The sequence below is a fragment of the Anser cygnoides genome, chromosome 26, assembly GCF_040182565.1.
Source record: "Anser cygnoides isolate HZ-2024a breed goose chromosome 26, Taihu_goose_T2T_genome, whole genome shotgun sequence".
NCBI lineage: Eukaryota > Metazoa > Chordata > Aves > Anseriformes > Anatidae > Anser > Anser cygnoides.
The window spans coordinates 4,411,551-4,433,538 of NC_089898.1; the positions used below are offsets into that span (position 1 = coordinate 4,411,551).

At 50.8% G+C, this 21,988-nt stretch overlaps 2 protein-coding genes and 1 non-coding gene across 8 annotated transcripts; 2 read left to right on the forward strand and 1 right to left on the reverse strand.

The window, feature by feature from the left end:
* Nucleotides 1–654: 654 nt before the first annotated feature.
* On the reverse strand, nt 655–4,237 carry PCYOX1 (prenylcysteine oxidase 1). Its single transcript, XM_066983596.1, has 6 exons — nt 4,080–4,237; nt 3,779–3,985; nt 3,321–3,495; nt 2,475–2,686; nt 1,951–2,103; nt 655–1,666 (listed from the first exon to the last, which is right to left on the reverse strand). Exons 1-6 carry the CDS (start codon nt 4,168–4,170, stop codon nt 1,008–1,010), a joined length of 1,497 nt encoding a protein of 498 aa, XP_066839697.1. The 5' UTR covers nt 4,171–4,237; the 3' UTR covers nt 655–1,007.
* A 24-nt stretch (nt 4,238–4,261) lies between these two features.
* TRNAG-CCC (transfer RNA glycine (anticodon CCC)) lies at nt 4,262–4,332 on the forward strand. The gene has a single exon. It is a non-coding gene; the product is annotated as a tRNA-Gly (tRNA).
* A 329-nt stretch (nt 4,333–4,661) lies between these two features.
* Nucleotides 4,662–21,305, forward strand: TIA1 (TIA1 cytotoxic granule associated RNA binding protein). Of its 6 annotated transcripts, XM_048045740.2 has the most exons (13): nt 4,676–4,872; nt 9,269–9,365; nt 9,789–9,887; nt 10,405–10,459; nt 10,631–10,663; nt 12,007–12,094; nt 15,688–15,763; nt 16,629–16,737; nt 17,561–17,656; nt 17,749–17,833; nt 18,567–18,690; nt 19,259–19,398; nt 20,300–21,305. In XM_048045740.2, the coding sequence occupies exons 1-13, from the start codon at nt 4,847–4,849 to the stop codon at nt 20,421–20,423; spliced, it is 1,152 nt and encodes a 383-aa protein (XP_047901697.1). In that variant the 5' UTR covers nt 4,676–4,846; the 3' UTR covers nt 20,424–21,305. The 6 variants fall into 6 exon arrangements, 4 of the variants coding, with proteins under 4 accessions (XP_047901697.1, XP_047901698.1, XP_047901700.1 ...); XM_048045741.2 differs by lacking the exon at nt 10,631–10,663 and having other exon boundaries at nt 4,677–4,872; XR_010826675.1 differs by lacking the exons at nt 17,561–17,656; nt 17,749–17,833; nt 18,567–18,690; nt 19,259–19,398; nt 20,300–21,305 and adding an exon at nt 14,857–14,922 and having other exon boundaries at nt 4,662–4,872.
* Nucleotides 21,306–21,988: the final 683 nt, after the last annotated feature.

Sequence of the window (21,988 nt, forward strand, 5' to 3'; positions counted from 1 at the left end):
GCCTTGCCCCTGCAGCTAACTAACAGACAACTCGTTACCCTTTTCTCCATCAGAGAGGAGTTACTGTCCAGAAAGGGCTTTGCTGGGATTAACAGCGGCAGTAACCGCTGGCACTGACGTTACTCCTTCAGTTCTCATCCCTGTAGCGCTCGCTGGGGCACGCCGAGGATGACTACACCAGAACGTGGCTGACGAAGGCCCGGCAGCGGCTCCGCAAGAGCGCAACGCAACCCAGCTGCCAGCTCAAGGCGACGCCTCCAGCGTCCCTTCAAACCAGCGCGCTGATTTTATTTTTAATGACAGCCCAGCGTTTTCTGCATTAGTTAGAGGCGGTTAAGGTTTCACAGCAGCGTTAGGGTACGGTCAAGGGACCAGAAAGGCTTCTCCCGAAAAGTTTAGCTGCTAAAACCAAGCGGGCCCCTGCTGCAGGCAGCTAAACCTCGACAAAAAGCAGGCGTTTTGCCCACTTCCCACCCATTTTGGCAACTCTCGCCCTCCGTCAGCTAGCAGCAGACCTGTCTCCCCCCCAGCTCACAGTACTTCTGGACGCAAATTAAAAACTAAAAACGACTCCGCAATTTCCACTGCACCAGTCCCGCCCCCAAAATGAACTACTTGATATAGCCTTAAAAAAAAATGATTGAGGCAGAGAGGTTTGGGGCCGAAACGTTGATTTTTTTTTTTTTCCCCCATTGAAGGAAATCGACACACACAGGTCTGAGGGAGCGGGGCTCGGCTGAGCACAGCAATGCAGATCCGGGGTTGGGCAGGCTCCTTGTTGAGAAGGATTGCTTTAGGGTCAACGTGGCATTTAAAGCTCAGGGCCAGAGCAAGCGGTTTGCCGGGGAGCGTTCGTTTAAAGCGCCTGCCGCCTTTTAATTACCGCTGGAGTCGAGCGGTGCCCGCGGGGAGGCGGCTGGGTGGCTCCTCCTCAGGTCCGAGCGAGGCGTTCCTCGGGCGTTAATTTTGGTCGCCTCTGATCAGCCACGGCGCGCGCCCGGCGGGGCTCAGAGCTCCGTCTTCAGCTTCTCGTACAGGTCTTCCTGGTCGATCATCTCCGCGTTCCCGTACCAGCGGTGGTAGGCGAGCAGCGCCGTGTTCTTGGCCGCAATCGCGCTCATCTCCATGGCGCTGGCGGCCCACTCGATGCCGTTGAGGTAGTACAGCTTGTCGTGGAGGACGATCGGGGGGCACTTCTCCGGGGGGCTGTAGTGCGGGTACGCCAGCCACTTCTTCACCTTGACGGAGTCGTAGGAGGAGAAAAGCAAGCCGAGCTGCTCTTTGGTGAGCGCTTCCCTCGAAAACACCTTCCAGACAGCCAACTGCGTGGGCAGCTTTCCTCCCTCGCCCTTTTTTTCCACAGGAGACACAACCCCCAAGCTGTTGATGAAGAGTTTGGGATTCTCCGTCGTGAAGATGGCACCGAAACGAAAGGCGGAAGGGTCGCGGTAACCGAAGAAGGAGGTGTTTAAGCGCCCGTGCACGAAGGTCACAATGGTCTGGTGGTAGGGACTGGAGAACTCGGGGACGGGAGGGTTGAAGTTCTTGAAGGTGATGTTGGCGATCTTGCTGTTCAGCGGAGCAGCGATGACGACGATGTCGTACGTGTCCCCCGTCACCCCCGCCGTCGTGTTGTAGGTCACCTGGTAGAGGTTAACAGGGTCCCCTGGGGAGGAGAGAAGAGCTCGGTTACCCCGTTCCACCGCTGGGGGAAATCCCCTCCGTCCTTCCCGCTTTTCAACACTATCCCACTTGGGTTTATCACGCCTTGTTGTGAGCTGAGGCTTTTTGAAGTCGTGCAAGCTTAGCTTGTGATCTTAGGCTTTGAACAGAGCCCAGTTTTCTCATCTTAAAAGACCGAAGAAAGCCCAGACAGTGGCTTTGGTCCGACCAGAGCTGCAGCTGGGCAGCGTTCTCCTCCCCACCAAAGGGAAAACAAATGCAACTCACCTGTGGATCTGGGTCTGGTTTTGGGCTCTATAGACAAAACCGTACCGGAGATAACTTCTGCTTTCGAGGCATAGATGAGGCCAGTGCAGACGAGTTTGTTTCCCCCTTTTACCGACCAAAGGCCCGATTCTGCCCCCGCCAGAGACACAGCACCTACAAGGAAACCACGATCGTTAGCACTGCTTGTCCGGCACCATTCTGTAGGGAAACGCTTGAAGCAGCAAGTGGAAAATTAAAGGAAACGGTGTCCCGTCGGGACACAGAGCTTGCTTAATGACAGGGCTAAGTAGGTCACGTTAGCAAGCGATTGCTCATTTGCCAGAGTAACCCAGTAACCCAGGCAGGGAGGGCAGCGGAAGGAATCGTTCTGGGGTAGGGAATAAATAAATAGGTTGCTGCCAGCACCAGCCCAGCCCAGGAAGCAGGAACCCCAACACACACGGTATGAACAGCACAAGGTCACCAGGACACCATTCCGCCCTGCGCGCCCCTTTTCCCAGGGGGAGGACCTACGAGACACCCACCTACAAACCCGTTTATGTTGACACCTTGCCCATAATTGTCTCTCATGGTCGGGCAAACCACCTCGTTTATGAACTTGTGGGAGAAGCTGGCTTTCTGCATGGCTTCATCGATGGTTTGGTTCAGCATCCGGGTGAAGTCGTTCCCTCCGAGGGCGTGAAGGAGCCGCTCGTTGCTGCTGAAGGTGTAGTCGTGCGTCTGGTAGCGATAGATCCTTTAGCCAGAGAAAAGGAAATATGCTCGCACCAGCTGCAGAACACGTGCACCAGCCAAGGCACTCTTATCTTGGAAACAGAATTCAAGTGTTCGGTTGCCGTTAATTATCTGCTGCCCTTAGAAAATGAAAAGAATCTCACGGTGCCTCCTGGGGTAGGGCTCCCGAGAGCCTTACAGCCTTTGAAGGGAGCAGCAGGGCTCGTCCTTCCAGCCAAGACCTAGGCTAAGTGGTAACAGGCCTAAAGAGACCCCATTTTCAATCTGCTCCCCTTTCCTAACGAAAGGGCTTTGAGCACTGCTATGAATTAAATGATCTTCAGCACCTGGGTGCCTGAGCGATGGAACAACTGATCCCCAACCCACGTTTCTGCCAGCAGCACGTTTCCTAAGGAGAAAGATCAAGGTAAGTCCTGTCTTAAAAGAGATGAGGCAAAGATTAGCAACAGAGAGAGCGCAACCAGAGCCTCGTTTCTCAGTGGCAATGGGACGATTTCACCCATTTTTGCAACTCAGCAGGCCCCGCACCTATTCCCTCAGCCAGGAACCTTTCCCCCCCCCTAATGCTTCTGCCACTTGTAAGTAACTTCCAGCGTTCAGCAGGTGGCTTCCAGCCACCGAGGCGACCGCCTTACCGCATGAACTTGTCCAGGATGTCCTCCACCCACATGTACATTCGCAGGGGGTTGAGGCCGTAGCGCCAGAGGAGCTTGAGGACGTTGACGATGTACCAGCTGCTCTCCTCGAAGACGAACTCCTCTCCGTTGTAAATGCCTGCGAGGCTGCCGGACACGGGGGCAGCCGAGAGGCCTTGAGAAGAGGGGTGGAAAAAAATAGGTAATTTAGTGAGATCGGAATTCAGGGCTCGGATTTTAGCTTCCTGAGAGAGTTTTAGCTTCAGTTGGAGGTTATGATTTGGTCCCGGAGTTGCCGTAAAAAAGGGACGGGGGGTTTGTTTACCTGCAGGCCCCCACTACGAGGGGGCCCGCCTGTCTCAGACACATGTGTGGAATCGCTGGGGAGCTTCGTGGGGGGATTTCTAGGGATTTTAGGGCGGGGGGGGGAAACGAAGCGAAGCTTTGCCCTCACTCACCCAGCTCCTTGACGAAGTGCTTCATGTGCAGGTTGAGGGGGTGCAGGACCGAGCCCCCCGCCTCGTAGCCCTCTCCCTCCACCTCCAGCGTGGCCAGGCGGCCTCCCACCGCCTCCCTCTCCAGCACCTCGATCCGGACGCCCCTCCCGAACTTCTGCCGCAGGAAATAAGCGGCCGCCGAGCCCCCGATGCCGCCGCCGACCACGGCTGCGAGGAAGAGGAGCCGTGAGGAAGACGAGGGCGGCGCGGAGCCCCCACAGAACCTCCCCCCCCCCCCCCGGGTCCCCAGCCCCGCCGTTACCGATCCTCCCGGGGGCACCCCGCTGCTCCCCTCGGCCCAGGGCGGCCGGGGAGAGGGCGGCGAGGAGCAGCAGGAGGCCGGCGGCCGCCATGGCGCTGCGCGGGGCCGGGCCGGGCCGGGCCGGGCCGCTGAGGCGGGGCGGCGCAGGGCTAAAGGCGGCGGGGCGGAGTAGACTTCCAGCCGCGCCGCTGGTGTAGTGGTATCATGCAAGATTCCCATTCTTGCGACCCGGGTTCGATTCCCGGGCGGCGCATTGGTATTTTTTATCGTCTTTTTTTTCTACTTTATTTTATTTTTTTTTATTATTTTTATTATTTTTGTCTCCCCAGGGCACTGCCCCGCCCCCCTGGCAGCGAGGTGGGGGCGCAAACACCGCCGATACCCCCCCGTTACGGCCGACACCGGGAGCGAGGCGCATGCGCAGAACCGCCGCCTCCCCCCCTCTTTCCCCCTCCTCTCACGTCTCTTCACCGGGCGCACGCGCACGCTGAGGTGGCGCGGGGCGCTCCTGCGCCTGCGCCGCCGGAGGGGAGGGGGGCGGGGAGGCGAGCTCTATTGGCCGAGCCCCGGCGGCGCATGCGCGTTGCGGCCCCCCCTCGGCCGGCCGGGCCCCCTTCGGCCGCCCGCCGCCATCTTGTGAGGACCCCCGGGCTTCCTGGGCGCGGCGGGGCCGGCGGCGCTCGGGGCTGCCGTGAGGCGCTGAGGGGGCCGGCTGCGGGCGTGAAGAGCCGGGGCTGGCCGGCGGCGGAGGAGGAGGAGGAGCCGGCATGGAGGATGAAATGCCCAAAACCCTGTGAGTGGGGAGGGGGCGACGCCGCCGCCGCCGCCTCCCTTTTGTTCCCGGCTCGGCGGGGTAGGGGAGGCCCCGGGCGCTCTCCTCACCTCACCTCACGGCTCCTCCGCCACGATCGAGCCGCGGGAAGGGGGGACCCGGCGGCTGCCCCCACTCCGGTTCGGGCCTCAAGGCGCCCGGCCCCAACCCCTCAGGGGCTGCCCGTGCCCCCCGCCCCATTCCCCTGGGGGCTCTGCCCTTCGCAGCCCCCGTTCCCTTTCCCCTCCTCAGCGTGGGCGTCTCCGAGCATCTTGCCCGTAGGTCAGCGAGGAGGCAGCCCCGGCCTGGAAGGCACTCGCCCAGCAGGACCCGCAGCGAGGTGCTCAGGAGCTTGAGGAAAAACCCCAGGGAGCCCCAAATCGGCTCCTGTCCAAGTGCCCCTAAAGCATGCTGCGAGCCTCTTAGTTCCAGGGGAGCTGCTTGTAGCTGTAAGGCAGCTCCGTACCTTGCTAAACGCCCTAAATAGGGGTTTCTTTAATCACAAGGAGCTTTTTCTGGTGGTGTTCATGCAGCTGGCGCCCGTCACTGTCATTTGGGCTTTTGGTCGGCTGCTGCTCCTGTGGCTGGCTGGGTTTGAAAGGTGTTTGGTGCAGACGGTGGCGTGGGTTTCCCTCCTTTCCCTGGCAGCTTCACCTGGAGCTGATTCCCTTAATTAAGCCTAGGATTTGGTGAAATCACGGGCTCACCAGCCTTTCTATTGCATCTGTGTATCGGCTGCCACTGTGATCTTTGTTTCACGTTGGCGGGAGGAAGGAGGAGGGAGAGAGGCTCTTGCCAAGCTGAGGGGAAAGTTTTACCCTCAGACGACAGCTGCAGCTGTCCCGAGGGCTGCTGAATGGCTTGGCTGAGTACCTGGAGGAAAACAAGGCTCTTACGTGACTTAGGCCAGCTCCTCAGCTCCGGGCTTTCCTCAGCGGTAAACCCTCTGTTTGCCTCCACGTGTGTGCGATCCCCTTGTCCTGGTTCGCGCCTTCAGACTATTCTTAGCGTCCGCAAACACGGGTCAGACCTGTTGGCATGCCGGTGTGTTTATTTAGGCGGCTTTCCCCCCCCCCGTCCCCACGAAGCTGTTGCCTGCAGTGGTCTCGGCAGCGCACAGCTCGTGCTCGAGGGAAGGAATTACCTGTCCTTGAGCACGTGCGGCGTGTTGCACAAACACGGCCGGCTTTCTGAGCTGCGGAGCTCACCGTTGAGCGACGTGCCGTGAGCTGTGTTCCCCTGAGCCGCCTTGCTCGGCGTCCCCGAGTCCGGCAGAGGGTTTGTTGCGAGGTTCGCAGATCGGGTTGGGGGCGAGCAGCTTGAGAGAAGGAAACACTGCTGAATTCCGGCTCGGGTCAGAAGCGTGTGCTAAGTATTTGCTCGCACTAGGATTTCTGGAGGTAGTGCTCCAGAAATCCCGTCTGGATGTGGGTTTTGCTGCTCCCTGTTCGACTGGTGCATTGTGAAGAAGCGAGGAAGCGGCCGGGTACCCACAAACGTGCCTTTTTAGTTCCCTTAGCATATTTAAGTAGTTTTTCTGGAACAGTTTCCAGATGCTGTTGGAAATAACGCCTCGTTCTTGCGATGTCCGTGTAACCTGTTCTCTGAAGGGAGATGTCGGAGCCTTGACGTGTTGGCGAACGTTAGGAGCCGTGTTACTTATGTAGATGACTTCCTGGGGAAGGGGCTCCCTTCACGTGGCCGCTTGCTGCCCTCGAAAGCCGCTCTCCAACGGCAGAGATGATGAATTTGAAGAGCAGTTACAAGGCAGACAGTGTTTTTGAACCTGGCAAAGAGCTCTTGTTTGTCGTTTACATGCTCCTCGAGCACGTGTACCTCTGATTTACTCTGTGCATCGAAAAAGATCAGGAAGTGCTAACAGTTCAGCAGTACTTTTCAAGAAGACGCGTGGTGATCAATACACCCTGGGCCGTGCGTAGCGTGCCCTGCATCGTGTACCCTTCATCTGCAAAGAAAAGCAGGACCTGGCTCGCTCCCGAGAATCCAATTAGCAGGAAACAGGGGTAAGAAGACGCAGGAGACGACAGGCCTCTTGCTCCGAGGATAGCTGCTCCAGGTGGAGCATCACCCGGCTCACTTCTTGGAAAATCCCTGCGGGGCGAGGTCCGGGTGTGCCAGGCAGCATCCGCACGGGAGCAGAGCTGCCACGGAACGCTGGCGGATCCCTGTGGGAAAAATCAGTTTATTCAGACCGCTCAGGTGCAGCGCAGGGGGTGTAGTTTCAGCGTGCTGCTGGATTTATCAGAAGTAACACCGGGGTTGTTGCCCGGTGGGTTACGGCTCTGGTTTTTCCCCTAAATCTCAGCCTGCATGGTGGTGCAGCACTCGTGGGTTGTGTGCTGGTGGGCAGGAGGAACCTCCCCAGACGTGGTGGCTGCAGAGGGCCGGCAGCAGGCGGGTGCAGCCGCAGGTAATGAGGTTACGCTGCCAAATAACCCCAGCAAATTGCTCCTGTGTCTGTATCGTGTCGAGCCGTTTCCCCGAGCGATGGATGCGCTTTACAGCGCCCCTCCTTCGCTTAGTGTTGTGCAGACCGCTCGTGCGCTGTTCTGCGTGGCCATTTAGGGCTGTCTTGGCCATTTCTTCAGGAAATTCGGGATATCTGCGCACAGGAAGCTGAGAAAATAGGTTTTGACCTTTGTGCAGAAGCGAATAAGTCAATATCTAGCGTGTAATCACACAGATTGTATCGTATGCATGTATGTTGCTGGGCTTTATGGAAACGTTTTGGAAGGCCTGGAGCTGTGCAGAGATCCGTGGGACTGTCAGGGATCTTTTACCTAAATCCCGTGTTTTTCAGCTAAATCTGACCTGCAGGTGGGAGTGCTTGATACGACGTGTGGTTATCAAAGCGAACATCCAGCGTTAGGGCAAAGGTCGGGGTGCAGACACCGTGCCTAGGACACTTCAGCGATAAGTAAACTGTTAATAAACTTAGCCCCGGGAGGTCACGTGAGAGGATCGTTGCGCAGTGCCTGGGCTTATTTATTAATCCCAATCACGATGATATTGCAGAAGGAGAGAGAAGAAGCCCTGCTTGTTACGCTTCTTGGCTGGGGGGTGGAGTGTCCCAGTGTTAATTGTCCTAACGAATGCACTAAACCCTCCTCTGGCTAAGGAAACCTCGTCAGACGTGCAGGAAGACCTCACCCTGTGCCTCGAAGGGCTGATGCTGGTGAAGCTTGGAGCGTGTACCTGCTTAAAATGGAGTGCAGTTCTGGCTCGTCCCTAAAATAGTTTTTCACCTGGTTTATACATAACTCACCGGGTGGTTTCTGACAGAAACCCAGGCCGTGTGTCTTGCTGCCTTTCAGAAAGGCTGCCCAAAGCTTTGTGTCAACAGAAGGAAAGCGAGAAGGCGCTGCTTCTGCTGCCTGGTTTTCTTACAGCACCTTCGCACCCCTCGCATCGAGGTTTGCTGGCGGGGTTTGGGCAGCGCGACGTGGCTGAGGCTCTCCCTGCAGAGGCCGTGGTTGGCCACGCGACGTTCCTCTGCGGGAAGGTGCTGCTGCGCCTTCGGAGCTGAGGTTTCTGCGTGCTTGTCCGCGTGCTTGCTTAAAAAAATCTCATGATTTGGGATTTAAAAAAAAAAAGAAATCCCTGTGGATTTACGTTCCTCATTGCAGAGAATGCAGAAGTATTGTAAAAATCCCAAGTCAAGGGGAGGGGGGAGAATTTGTGCTCCGTAAGGCCGATCCTTTCAAATGAAGGAAGATGGGGAGAATGCCCACGCTTAGCACAGTCACCCTTGGTTGTTTCAGGGCTTTCAGAAGTCCTTTTTTAAAAGGAACTGGTTAAATGTTGTGTAAACTGCTCACTGAACACCGGATTTAGCTATTAGGATGGCTGGGGAAGTGGCGCTTACTGAGCGATGGCAGCCCGTGGTGGTTGTAACTAATTCAATCCGTGAAAATGAGTTTGTTAGGTGCCCGTGTGGGGTGTCCTGTTCGGCTCTGAACCAGGGTGGAATTTCAGGACCACAGACCTTGGGTGGGACCGAGGACAGGGGCTGTCGCTGCCTGCCCTGAGCAAACCATTTGCGCCCTGCTGTTCCCCAACTCGGTGCACGCTTCGTTTTCGTAGGCCAGCCTGGTGGGGTTGGGTGTTAGAGGGACGACTTCGGGTGGGGTTTGTTCCCTTCCATGGCTTTTGTCCCCTGTTAGCCCAGTGGCCACGTTCCTACTGCTGCTTCAGTTGCCAGATCGCTCTCTGGGGAAGAGTCAGAGTTGGTGGTGCCCAGCACTGACCTGCCAAGGGTCTCGATTGCTCGCGTTTCGGTGTTTCTGCTTAAAATCCCTTTTCTCTGCCTCCCCCTCCTTTAGGATCTGCGCCTCTAACCTTTTATTTGATTCTGTAGATATGTGGGGAACCTGTCAAGAGATGTGACCGAAGCTCTAATCCTCCAGCTGTTCAGCCAGATTGGACCATGCAAAAACTGCAAAATGATCATGGATGTAAGAGCCTTCGCCTAATTATTTCCGTGCTCGTTAGAGCTGACGGCTTTGGGTCCTTCTTGAGGGTTTCAGAATTCGCCTGGAAATACGGCGTGACCGCCTTAAGGGGATGTAGGAAAGGTGGAGATCACAGCCACGTAGTTCTGGCCCAATTCCTGGTATAATTTAAGGATGGGGGAGGGCATTTTGAAAGGGACTGAGCAGGTTAATCAATGGGGATGTTCTGAATTAAGTCCAAAAAGTTCTTTTGGGGCCATACTTAAACCTTTTCAAAGCAGAACCAAAACCCCCTGCAGCATTGTTAGTGTTTGGATTAGATTAGTTAGATGTTTAGAGTTAACGGGTAAGGTGCTGAGAATAATAGTGAGGATACAGCTTGAAAAGGTTTTGATCGGAAATCTCTTTTTTTTTCTTTTCTATCAGACAGCTGGAAATGATCCCTATTGTTTTGTGGAGTTCTATGAGCATCGCCACGCAGCTGCAGCGCTCGCTGCTATGAATGGCCGGAAGATAATGGGTAAGGTAAGCTGTCATGTCTACAGGGTGAGTTGGAGCTGGAAAACGCAGACTGTATCTCAGGTTGCGTGGGAGAAACACCACGCGAGGCGAGGCGGATGCACTGCAGACGTTAGGCACTTGGTTTGAACAGCAGCCTCGGCGTGGCGTGGCTGACCAGAGAAGCCTTTTTGGCTGTTGTAGGAAGAATTCAGAGTAGGATTGCGGAGGGCTTGGGGACAGGAGCCATAAGGAATATTTTAACTGCGCTGGCCTTAGCAGGACAACGTCCCTTTCTCCCCATCCCTGCAAAAAAAACCCACTCCCAGCCACCCAAAATACGTAGGCAAGGCACGCTCACCCGCCGTGCTTTTAGCTAGCAGGACGCAGTTTAGAAGTGCAAGCCCTCCCCCCAAATAAAACACGTCTTCAGCTTAAGCTTTCCCTTGAGTCTCGCACATCTGTAGCGTCAGAGTTAAATGCTGGTGGTATCTGTGCTCGGTGGCGATTGCCGTGGTCTAACCTGGACACCTGATGTTTGCAGGAGGTCAAAGTGAACTGGGCAACGACCCCCAGCAGCCAGAAGAAAGATACGAGCAGTAAGTGTCGCTTATGCTTCGAGCGCTTGCTTGATTTGTACCGGTAGCTTTTAAACATAAGCAGTAAGCATCGTGCGGTTATGTGCAGTAATGTTTTGATCATAATCCTAAGATATTATTTAATGTGCTTGTGTTAATGAACTTAAGAACAAATCTAATCTTTGTCATCAGGTAGTACCGTTGTCAACACACTGCGTTCACAAGGTAATTGTATCTTCTTAAACATAAAATGAAATCTCTCAAGGGTATTCACTAACCACCTGAAGCTCTGTGTGGGGTTTTTTGTTCATCATTATTTCATTTTTTTTTTTTATGGAGAGACTTCCCTTTCATTTCCCTGTGGCATCAGAAAGCAGCTTAGTGTTCACTGTTTAATTCTGGTGCTGGTGTTGAGGTGTTTGTTACGACTGCAATTGTGAGATTAAAAATAAAGAAATATATATATGTGTATAAAAACAAAAAGAAACCCTAAAACAAACCCCCCAAAACCACCTTTTCCCCTGCTGTTGAGGCAGAATACTTGGCTCATTCAGTATGCACTGCTTCAGACTCCTTGGGAGCGTGTAGACTTCTTCCAAAACGGGGCTTCATCACTGCCCACTCGTGGCAAGCTTAGCTAGCGCTGCTTTTCTCGGCCAGCTTGGAATTCCTGGAGCCAAGTGGGGTTAAACTACATCAGCATCCTAGCAGCCTTGAAAGTTTCTCGCCTGCTGTAGTACAAATAAAGTACAAATGAGCCTGTGTGTGCTAAGATGGTATGTGAGAGATTGTTTGGTCATAGTGGAAGACTCCTCAGAGGCAGGATTTTTGTTTCTCTTTGGTGCGCGTTTCTGATGGATCTGATACAAACTGAAGGGATTACTCTTTCCGTTCTGTTGCCTTCAGTCTTAGTTCACTTGCACATGGATTCACACACATTGAATTCACATGGATTCACATGGTGTAATGGCTGGGCAACCAAAACTCGGGGCTTTTGAGAACTCAAATTCTTTAACAGCAAACTGTTGCAATGCAAGGTATTTTTTTTTGATTTTTTCTTCACAACCTACGGTGTTAAATCGGACAGCTAGCTAGGTTCAAAGTATGTCCTGCTCGAGAATGACTGTTACCGTGCGTTTCTTGAAACTGAGATGTTTCAGTCGATGGCGTTTTGTATAACTAATCTCGTAACGTGTCAAAACAACATTAGCGTACCAAGAGAGAGATTTTCTTGTAGTCTTGGCACGTTAAGTAAATAGTTTAAGACTTTTTATGGTAAATGGTGACTGGTCTTAAAAGCAGTTTGTAAAAACAAAACGTAAATGCCATATGTCACGCTAGTATATTTAAAGTTACTGACTGTATAGCGCTACCAGGCAGCGGATCTGTCACGAGCAGTAGTAAATTCTCTGTTTCATAGTGAACTCTAGGCTTCATGTAGTAGTTAAGACCTGGAAATCCATGCTATATGAGAGTGCTGTACTCTGTGTGCGCACGTGTCTGTGTGTGTGTGTGTTGAGGGGTTCTCTTCAAACTTTAAAATCCTTTTTCCTCTCTTTCCCCAAAAGACCATTTCCATGTCTTTGTTGGAGACCTCAGCCCAGAAATCACAACTGAAGATATTAAAGCAGCTTTTGCGCCATTTGGAAGAATATCGTAAGTAACTTTAGAGGGTAAATAAACTAAAAGTTCTCTCTCCTAAATGGAGGCAGCCTCATATTTCAGTAAGTAAAAAATGAGAGTTGACAGAGTGCAGGAATATACATTCATCTGTTCATACAGCAACTCGAGTCTGAAAGGTTGGGTATTAAGCAGGGATGTGTAAAGAGATTTCATTAGAGTAGCTCGTTCTGCTTTCCTAGAACAGTTGCACCCGACTCGCTTTGGTTTCATACTCTTTGCATTGTTTGGCAAAGCAACAGTGGAAAAAAAAGATACATAAACCTGGGGTTAAGCATTTAACTTGCCCTCTGGGCAACCACTTAAGCATCACGCTTTATAGTTTGTGACTGAGTCCGTTTGCATGTTCACGTCTCGTGAGGCTTTGGATTTTTTGTTAGCCGTGGCGTGCAGGCCACCGGTAGCATCCGTTTTTTGGCAGTTCAAAGTCCCACTCCCCCAAAATCAAAACCTTTCCAGCGTGAGGCTCCTCGTGGCACCTGAAGGCTGCAGCTCGAGTGGCCTCAGAGTGTTTGGCGCTGTGTCAGCCTGTCAGCCCGTGACCTGAAGGGCTTGGTCAAAAGCACGGGGCGCATTGGGTCAGCGAGTTGCACTCATCAGTTGTGCCGAGCGATGGTGTAACAAGCGAACGTGGTACAAACGGGGAATTGTGGCCGCAGGTCTCCGCCTGCTGGTTTGTTGTATTCAGGGTGTAGCAGTAAGGAGCACTTCGTTCATTCCATCCTCCAAATGTAAACCATTAATTTTCCTTGTAGTGTTGTCTGTACTGGACATTGAAGTTTCTTGATGGTGATGTAAGAGAACGTAGAGTGCTTTGGAGTGTTGTGTAGTGAAGCATTTAATTGAAGTAAGTTTGTTTTTTTGTTTTTTTGTTTTTGTTTTTCCCTCAGAGACCAGTGTATTACTCTTTTAATGCCAGCTTGATTTCCTCTTATGATAAGGTTTAAAAAAAAAGTGATCTGAATGTCGCTTGCTTCAGAGAACTGTAAAGCTTGACTCCATCTTCTAATTGTCATCTAGGAAATGTAGAGGGTCAGACTCCTCAGGAGAGTCAGTTTATCCTCACGGCCAAATGTGCTCTGGATGGGAGGCGTGAGGGACTCTCAAGTAGGTCCGAACTGGCGCTTTGCTGCTGGAATGAGAACGAGAGGCAGGGAGCAGTAGGTGGCTGCGTTGGCGTGAATGTGGTGGAGCTACGAACGAATTTGCCCCAGCCTATTCAGCAGTGGGGTTCCGGGGTGACTCTCAGCAGATGTTCTTCTTTACCAAACAAATACACCCAAAACAAAACCCCTCCTGAGCATGGGGCAAAAAGTAACTTCCGATTATCACCCAGGGGAGCAGAAATGATAGAGAACATTGCTCCACGGTCCCCATTCCCCTTTGTTCCAGGAGAGCTTTTTGGATGCAGAGCAGCTGTCGCGTAGGTGCGGGGCTGCTGACCGGGCTCTGCAGAGCACGAGGTTTCTCTTCCCTAGCAGTGGTGGTGGCAGGGAAGGGTGAGCAGTGCTCTTTTTTGGGTTCCTCAGCACACCGCTGTGAAGCCAACAAATCGAAAGCTGCAGTTTGCCCTGGCTTAAGCTGCCAGTCCAAAACGAGAGTACTAGTTTAAAAATTGTCCCCATTTTAACTCTTAAACTCTTGTTCCACCAGAGGGTCAAATAAAGCAGAAGGGGCCTTCATTTTCTACTTACTTAAATTTAACCTGAAGGAATAAATATTGCTACTGTCTCTTGAACAGTCGAATGAAGCTACTTGACTTGACCTGTTCCTCATCAGTGACTAGTTTCTGGAAATGTGGTGCTAATGGAATATTTCCTGATATATTTTTTTTAAACATTGTTTTCATTGGTGTTAAACTGAGCTTTTTTTTTTTTTATGAAACCAAGGTTGAACTACTGCATGATTAGCACATAAGAAATTTTGGTAATTCTTTGCATCTGAACTTTTTAATCACTGTAAAAGCACACTTTCATTGTGGTTTCCTTTTATGCTTGCTGTACGCATGTTTTCACTTGTTCTCAAGTCTTATTTTCAAAGTTTTCAGTTGAGGGTAAGTAGAGATGAGTTTTTCCCCCCCCCTCCCTCTTTAGGCTATTCAGAGCAAACCGATCTAAAAGTACCCAAGTGGCTCTTCTCAGGCAATTTGTAACAAACTACCCAAATTCAGACCTAACCCAGGAAGGAAAAAAAAAAAAAAGAAAGAAAGGGAGGGGGGAGGTATTACAAAAAATAAATAAATAAATAAAATTTCTAGCATTGGAAGAGGTATTTTCCTCGGGCCTTAATGATGGTGTCGGTGCTGTGGGCTTAAGTGTACCGGAATAAGCTGATGGTAACACCATTTGCAGTTAACGTAAGGCTTAAAACAGATAAATTAGTGTAACGAACCTTCTCTTCATTGTGACTTTTCTCGCCAGTCTTGGAATGCTAAATGTTGTGCACATGTTACGCTAGTTTCTCTGAACCGTATAATTTTATACAGACGTAAGTTACATTGCATGACTTTCTGACTGGTTTTCTGTTTTTGTTTCTGTTCTTTACTGCCTGTATGTGTGGGGCGAAGGAGGGGAGGAGAGGGTGGCCTGTAGGCGAGAGCATCTCAGCCCTCGGCTAACTCGTACGCAAATTGCCTGAGAAACACTGTAGAATGACGTTCCACGAGTGGGGTTTAGCTCTTGTAGCTGGGTTCTCTTTTTAACTCAATCTCAAATAATAGGGCTCTGGTTATTTTGCAGAGTGTCTCTGAAGAATGGACAGAATTGCCATGGCTAACTACAAGCTACAGTTCACAGTGGACAAACGTTGTAGTTTTCTTATTTACTTTTATAAATTTTATTTTTATTTTTTTGCTTTTTTTTTTATATCTTGTAGTTTCCAATCAGTCCTGTATGATTGCTGTTGTACAAATGCAGTTTAAATTATTTGTAATATGTAGTTTAAAACATAAATGTTTCGGTGTTTTATTTTCTTCAATAATTTCTGAAAATGTCAATCTCTCAAAATTTACAGCTGCCCACAGTCCAAAAAGGGGGTAACGAATTGACCTGAGAAAATTAAAGAATTCAGTTAACAGGCGACGTATGCCTTTTAATTCCTATCTTTTTTCATTTTTTCTATTTAATATTTTGAATGAGTAGGTAGAATGTGTTGGCAAATAGCGAGTTTAAAAATTGCATGGTTAAAGAGAGCCATTCAGCTAATGTTAGTCAGCTACGTGGCTTCAGTGATTCTTTTGAATAGCTGCTTTGACCATGCTTTGTGTCTTAACAGTATGTAAAAGCGTTTTGAAGCGGGAGCCAACTGTCGTAAAGTACATACGTTTGTTAGAGAAGCTATTGATTTGCATGTTTACGAAATTAAGTTTAATTTTGCTACTACCTGGCAAAGCATTAGTAAAGTTCTGTTTAGAAAAGAAGCCATTTGCTTTGACTGTGTTGCTGGTGCAATAAACAGTTGACTTTAGTAGAGGCGAAACGTGAGAATAAGCTGTACATGTGACTCAACTTGTCATTTTAGCGAGGTTGGCTTCGCAAGGTGCTGAACTGCCTCTTGTTTCTGCTTTTTAGAGATGCGCGTGTGGTTAAGGACATGGCAACGGGAAAATCCAAAGGCTATGGCTTCGTTTCCTTCTTCAATAAATGGGTAAGCTGCGGCACGGTCTAGAGCGCCTCTGAAAAGTGGGTGGTGGTTTTCTGCAGCTGCTCCAGGGAATGAGTATTTTTGGTCTCCAGCTCGCCCTGTTTTCAGTTTCCCCTCCTGTCGAGGGGCAAATGATTTTGTCTGTTTGGCAAAGCACTTTAGTATTGCTTTACTGTTTCAGCCCTGATAGCAAGTGACATCAAAATGAGTGAGGTGCAGAAATGACAAAGAGAACGTCTCTTGTATATCAGGCAGGATCTTTTACTGAGTAGATGGCTTCTCGGAGGCCTTTTTATCTTGGGAGACCTGTACAGGGCTCTGTAGCTTGTTGATTTTCATAGCTGTGGAAGCTGAGGAATGTCAGGAAGAAAACCGAACGAGTGGGGATAGAGTTCTGCTAAGCAAATGTTCCTTCCTGGCTGGTGGATTGGTAACGGACAGGCTGCCATGAACACCTGTCAGTCTCTTTGTGGAGTGAATTAGGGCAAAGTGTTAAATGCTGTTCGTTGGCAATGAGTTAATAGCAAAAGTTCTGTCCTGCTGAGGTTAAAGCGACCTGCTTGGAAGACCGCTCGCCAGCTGAGCTGAAGGTTTTGGTACGGGTTTTGGTGAAGAAACCTTGCTGAAATGTCAGCTGGATGGGGTGTGACTTCAGAAACCGGGTGTGCTGCTGTAGGCAGCCTTCGATGTGCTCCGTGAAGCCTAACAGTGCCCTTTCTCCTCCCTAAAACCCCTTCTTTGAAGATTTCTTTTGGCAAACTGCAGACGTCAGGCAGGGGAGGTGTGTGGTGACTTCACTCATGTGCCTGTATCTCAAAAGAAAGAGATGTCAGGAATGTTTTTTTTTCCCTCCCTCTCTCGTGGGCAGGATGCAGAGAACGCTATTCAGCAGATGGGTGGCCAGTGGCTTGGCGGAAGGCAAATCAGAACGAACTGGGCAACGAGGAAACCTCCGGCTCCAAAGAGTACCTACGAATGTGAGTGTGGTCAGTTGGGCCTTCTGCAAACCTCCCACCACACACGTGGGGAGGAGGCGAAAATTGCAAAATCCCCGTGTTTGGAGATGGGGGGAGGAGGGAAAGCGGGTGCTCAAAAAGCAAAAACTCTTGAACGCTTCCAAAACTCCTGAATAAATCAAGCTATGATGACTGTATTCGTATTGCCACTAGGGGGATTCATCAAGCTTCTGCACACTTTGTTTGGGAGCCGGCTTTCTGTCAGGACAACTGGGGTGACTGTTGTTTTTTTTTTTTAACTTTGCTCCCTCATTTTTATGGCTTCCTGCTGTGATAGAGAGCAGGTGGGACTGTATTAAAGCATTTCCACGGGAGAGATTTTAAATTAGGTGTATTGGACCTATTAGATAGGCCTGAAATGTGGATTTAAGTTCACAGCAGTGTCCCTGTCCCGAGCAGCCTGTCCCACGCAGGAGCTGTTGCCCAAAGTCACGTACTCTGGGCCAAACTTTCCTCTTGCCCCGTGCCACCCTTTGTTTTCAGGGTGTTGGCGGGTTGTGCCCAGTGTCTCGTGTCCGTGAGTAAACACGCCAGCGCTTAACAGGAACTTGTTGCTCTGTGTTTTATAGAGCAAAGGTCTGGAGGCTGCGTCTGTCTGAGACGTTAATTCACCACTCTGTGGTTCAGATAGACGGCCAGACATACCCAAGTGAAAGTGCTGACCTTGGTAAATATTTGTCACGAGCTCTGGCGGCCTGGCTCCTCACTGTAGGCCTGTTGGGATCGGAATTGTTGCCTAACACGTGTGCGATCGACTGAAAAACTCTTTCAAAATCTCTTGCAGCAAACACCAAACAGCTGTCTTACGACGATGTGGTCAATCAATCCAGCCCGAGCAATTGCACTGTGTACTGCGGAGGCGTGACTTCGGGACTGACAGGTATCGCGTCTCCGAAACGCGGTGTCCCGTTGCGTGATGCCGGGTGATGCCGCCGTCACCTCATTTTGACGCTCTGCTCCTTCTTGCTTCAGAACAGCTAATGCGCCAGACCTTTTCTCCGTTCGGGCAGATAATGGAAATTCGAGTCTTCCCCGATAAAGGATACTCCTTCGTACGGTAAGGCTGAAGAACTTAATGAAAATTAGCGGTTCTCCGACTGCAGCCTCATCTGAAGAGTGAGTTAGGGCTTGTAGAGCCTTTGGCATGAGCAGAAATAAAAAACCTGAACTCAGTCTGAACAGCCTCAGCTATAAACAACCCGTTGTGCTTGTAGCCACATCTGTCTGCTGCCGGAGACGTGTCTGGCAGAAGACTCTTGCTTTCTGACCTAGGGTGATTCTGCTGGCGAGGGTTGTTGAGAAGACTCGGCCTTAGTCTCATGTCTGCCGGTACTGATATTTAATGTGGGGCTCGTTTATGCTGGTCTGCCCTTACCTAGCAGTGCTGCAGTAGCCTTAATCGTAACGGGTCCCCGACTATTCCTTTTTTGTAATCTCACAGTTGAGTTACTGAGGCAGACGGTCGGTTTCAGTGACGTTTCTGGGAGCATCCTCATCCCTTTGTCGACGAGGCTCCAGATAATAATTATAAATGGACTTGCTCTCCTTGCTGTTAAACTTTCTAACTTGTTTACCGAGAGATAGTGCAACGAGTTACGCCACTGAGACAGGAAAACTGACCGCAGCCTGGCAGTCCTTCTGCTCTGGGGGTGATGAGAAGAAGTCTCTGCAGACAGCCTGCTCTTCTAGCAGAACCTAAACCTGTGCTGCTGGCTGTGGGGCTCTCTCGGGGTTACTTCTAGGTGCTGCTCACCGAGTTGTTCACGTTGGTACGATTTCTGTGTCAACAGGTTTAATTCTCATGAGAGCGCTGCACACGCCATCGTTTCTGTCAACGGAACAACCATAGAAGGACACGTGGTGAAGTGCTACTGGGGCAAGGAAACGCCAGACATGATCAGTCCGGTCCAGCAGGTCAGAACCACTGCTCTGCTAATGTCAGAGACGAAGGCTTTGAGTTTGTCTCATAAAAACCTGCTAAATGGCTGTAAAGTCCTTGCGCTTGCTAGTTTGACGATGCAGCACGCGTGATTTCTGTGTTACCACTTATTTCTCTAGCGAGTATTTCTCTGAAGCACAGTCAGGGATTTAAAATCCTTTGGAACACGTGGAAGCTTGCTACGTAAAAATTTGTGATGCAAAATTTTGAAGAAAGCTTGCAGAAGGTTGTCCACACGTGGCACACCTTCTCTGCCATGAAGGTAAACGCTGGTGCCGTTGCTCTTTCCTGGATCTCTGCGGAAAGGCTCTGCTCTTTGAGGAGACAGCTGCCTCGTTTATGGGCGAAACTCGAGCAATTAAATGTTTGTGCGCTCAGAAGGAATGTCCTACTAAATATCTGCGCTTCCATTTCTGAATTATTTGAGCCAGCAGACCCGCGAGCTTCCCACCGCAGGCAGATGCGGCAGGCGGGGCGAATCGTGAGGCTGTAAATCGCAGCGCTCTCAGGCGCCGCTTAACACGGGGCCGTTTGTCCTTGCAGAACCAAATCGGCTACCCGCAGGCGTACGGGCAGTGGGGCCAGTGGTACGGCAACGCGCAGATCGGTCAGTACATGCCCAACGGCTGGCAGGTCCCGGCGTACGGGATGTACGGGCAGGCGTGGAACCAGCAGGGCTTCAAGTGAGTACCGGCCTCTCGGCCCTCGTGCCTGCGGTCACGGCCCGGGTGGCGGGGGATTTCCTGCGGGGGAGCGCGCGCTCTCTCCTCCTTTGGAGAGCAGCGCGTGAATTTCTGTTTTCCAACCAAGTCGTTTTTGAAGCGCTTCTTGAACTTTGACGGGAGTTGAATCGCATTCTTGCCAGACAGGGAGTCTGGTGATTGTGCCGCCGGTGTGAAATCCTCTCGTTTCGCTGCCGGTAACAGCTGTCGGGTTTCTGAGCGGTGACATTAAATGCAGTACAGGTGGAAGCAGTGAATACAGGTCACTGTGCTAAATTATTGCCTTCTGAGCAGTAGTGGAACGATTCTTTCTTGAGGGGCCTGCTGGCAGCAAACCTCTCGGCTCTGGCTGCCCTGAGCATCAGAGAGATCTCCTCCTCCTGCCCACATCATTGTTTGTCTCACTGCTTAGGAACGCACACCTACCCTTAAAAACAGTTTCCGGACTGCTGTCACAAATTCCGATTGCTGTTTTCTTTTTAACCATTCCTCTTTCTGACTGCCCCTAATTCCTGCACGCCAGGAACGCGCGAGCTTTTCCAGCACCTCTGGGTGCTTGGCCAGGGAGCCCCAACATCTCAGTTTCCCACCTGCCGTGGAGCTGAGCGTTCAGGTGTGAAACTCCTTCCCGTCCCCTTCCAGCAGAAGCACCAGTGCCTGATATCCCTGGAAAATCCGGATCGGGTGCCAAGGCGTGCTCGCTCCGGGCTTGAGTAGATCAGGAAATCATGTGCAGATCCTGGATGGCACCGCCCAGGGCCAGGAGTCGCTCACACGGGCACGTCCGTTCTCGCTCCCGCTCTCCGCGAGTTCTCCCTCCGAGTCACAACCTCACCTAACGTTCTGCTTTCCTCCCTAACAGCCAGACGCAGTCCTCGGCGGCGTGGATGGGCGCAAACTATGGAGTTCAGCCACCGCAGGGGCAGAACGGGAGCGTGATCACCAACCAAACTGGATACCGCATGGCAGGCTTCGAAACGCAGTGAGAAAAGGACTCTGAAGCCGGAGGCTGGTGGGCTCGAGGCTGCGACGAGTGCTGCAGAGCCTTTGTTTACCGCAAAGAATTACCAGATCAAGTCAGTGCAAGTGTCAGATACAGTGTATTTATTTAAGAGAGAGAGAGAGAAAAAAAAAAGCGTTTTTAATCATGAAATTGTCATCCACATTGTTTAAAAAAAAAAAGAAAACAAAAAAAAATCACAAAAAACGAGATGCTGGATGTCTGCCAACTTTTGCCTTCTTTTCCTCCTTTCTATATGTGTTTCTTAAGATCCACGTTTGAAACACAGCAAATGCAGGGACTACTGCCACTTAAAATTGGGGCAGGAAATTGCACAATTGTCAAACTTTTTTTCCTTGGAAGTAGCGTGCAGTTTTAGTTTGCATTCCGAATGATTTAAAAAATGTATTATAAAAGCCGTTGTACAAAAAGAAAAGCCAAAAGCGTGTGAATTCTGGGGACGGCTCCGTCTTCAGCCTTTGCACAAGTCTGTTTTAAAAAGAGCCTCTTGTATAAAGTGTCCATCTCTCCGCTTTTGTTACACCGGGTTTTCGACTCTAAGTTATTCGTTTACATCGTTTTGTATCGAACCGTTTTCTCGGAGTTGTCTTTTTGCCTTACGACCGTTACCCAAACTATCACGACGCGGGGGCCGCTCGATGCTCAATCGTCTCCCGACCGCTCCGACGGACCGAGCGTGGTGCACGTTGTGTTCTCTGCGAGCGGGTGCCTACAGCAGCCCCTGCCGGGCTCGCGCGAGAGGATTTTTAATCTTCTGGTGGAAAAAAAACCCTTTTGCGATGTGTACCGGGACACCGAAAACCCTGTTACAAACTCTTACTAAAATGTGATGAATACCTACGAACCAGCTTGGGGTTGTTTGTTTTTTTTTAATCTTACCGATTTCTACATTTACATGTACTGATTCTGTAAAATATTTTAGCAGATTAATATTTTGCACAAACGTTAGCAAACTTTGTATGTTTCCTTATTTAAAGGTAGGATGCAAAGTCCTTGATTTATGCATAATTTTTTTTTCTTTTTTTTTTGCATGTGGATATCAAATATACACTTTGGTAGTCTTTGAATACAACCTCCTCTTCTCTTGTTTTTAATAACTTTACAAAAAAACACCAGAAACACCAAAAAAAAAACCTTCCACGTGGCTGCAGGAAAGTCTCATGCTGACGATGCTGATGTGATGTCAGCTGGGCAATGCCTCTTGTGAGGTTTGGAGGCCAAACCACATTTTTCTGTCCTACCTCTTGACCAGCCTTCCAAAAAAAAAACGAAAAAAAAAAGGGGAAAAAAAAGAAAAAAGGGAAAAAAAAGAACAAAAAAAGGCAAAATGAAGCTTGCTGTGTGCTCTCGTTTCTTTCCCCCTATCACTGCGCCCGGCGGGCCATCCCTGCGGGAGGACCTGCCGCTCGGGTCACTTTCTGGGGGGGGAAAGCGCCGAAATTGCCCTTTTTCACCCCATTTCTAAAGGGCTACCCCCCTGACGGCGACTGCGCCTGCGCGCTGCGGCGCGCCTGAAACTACATCTCCCGG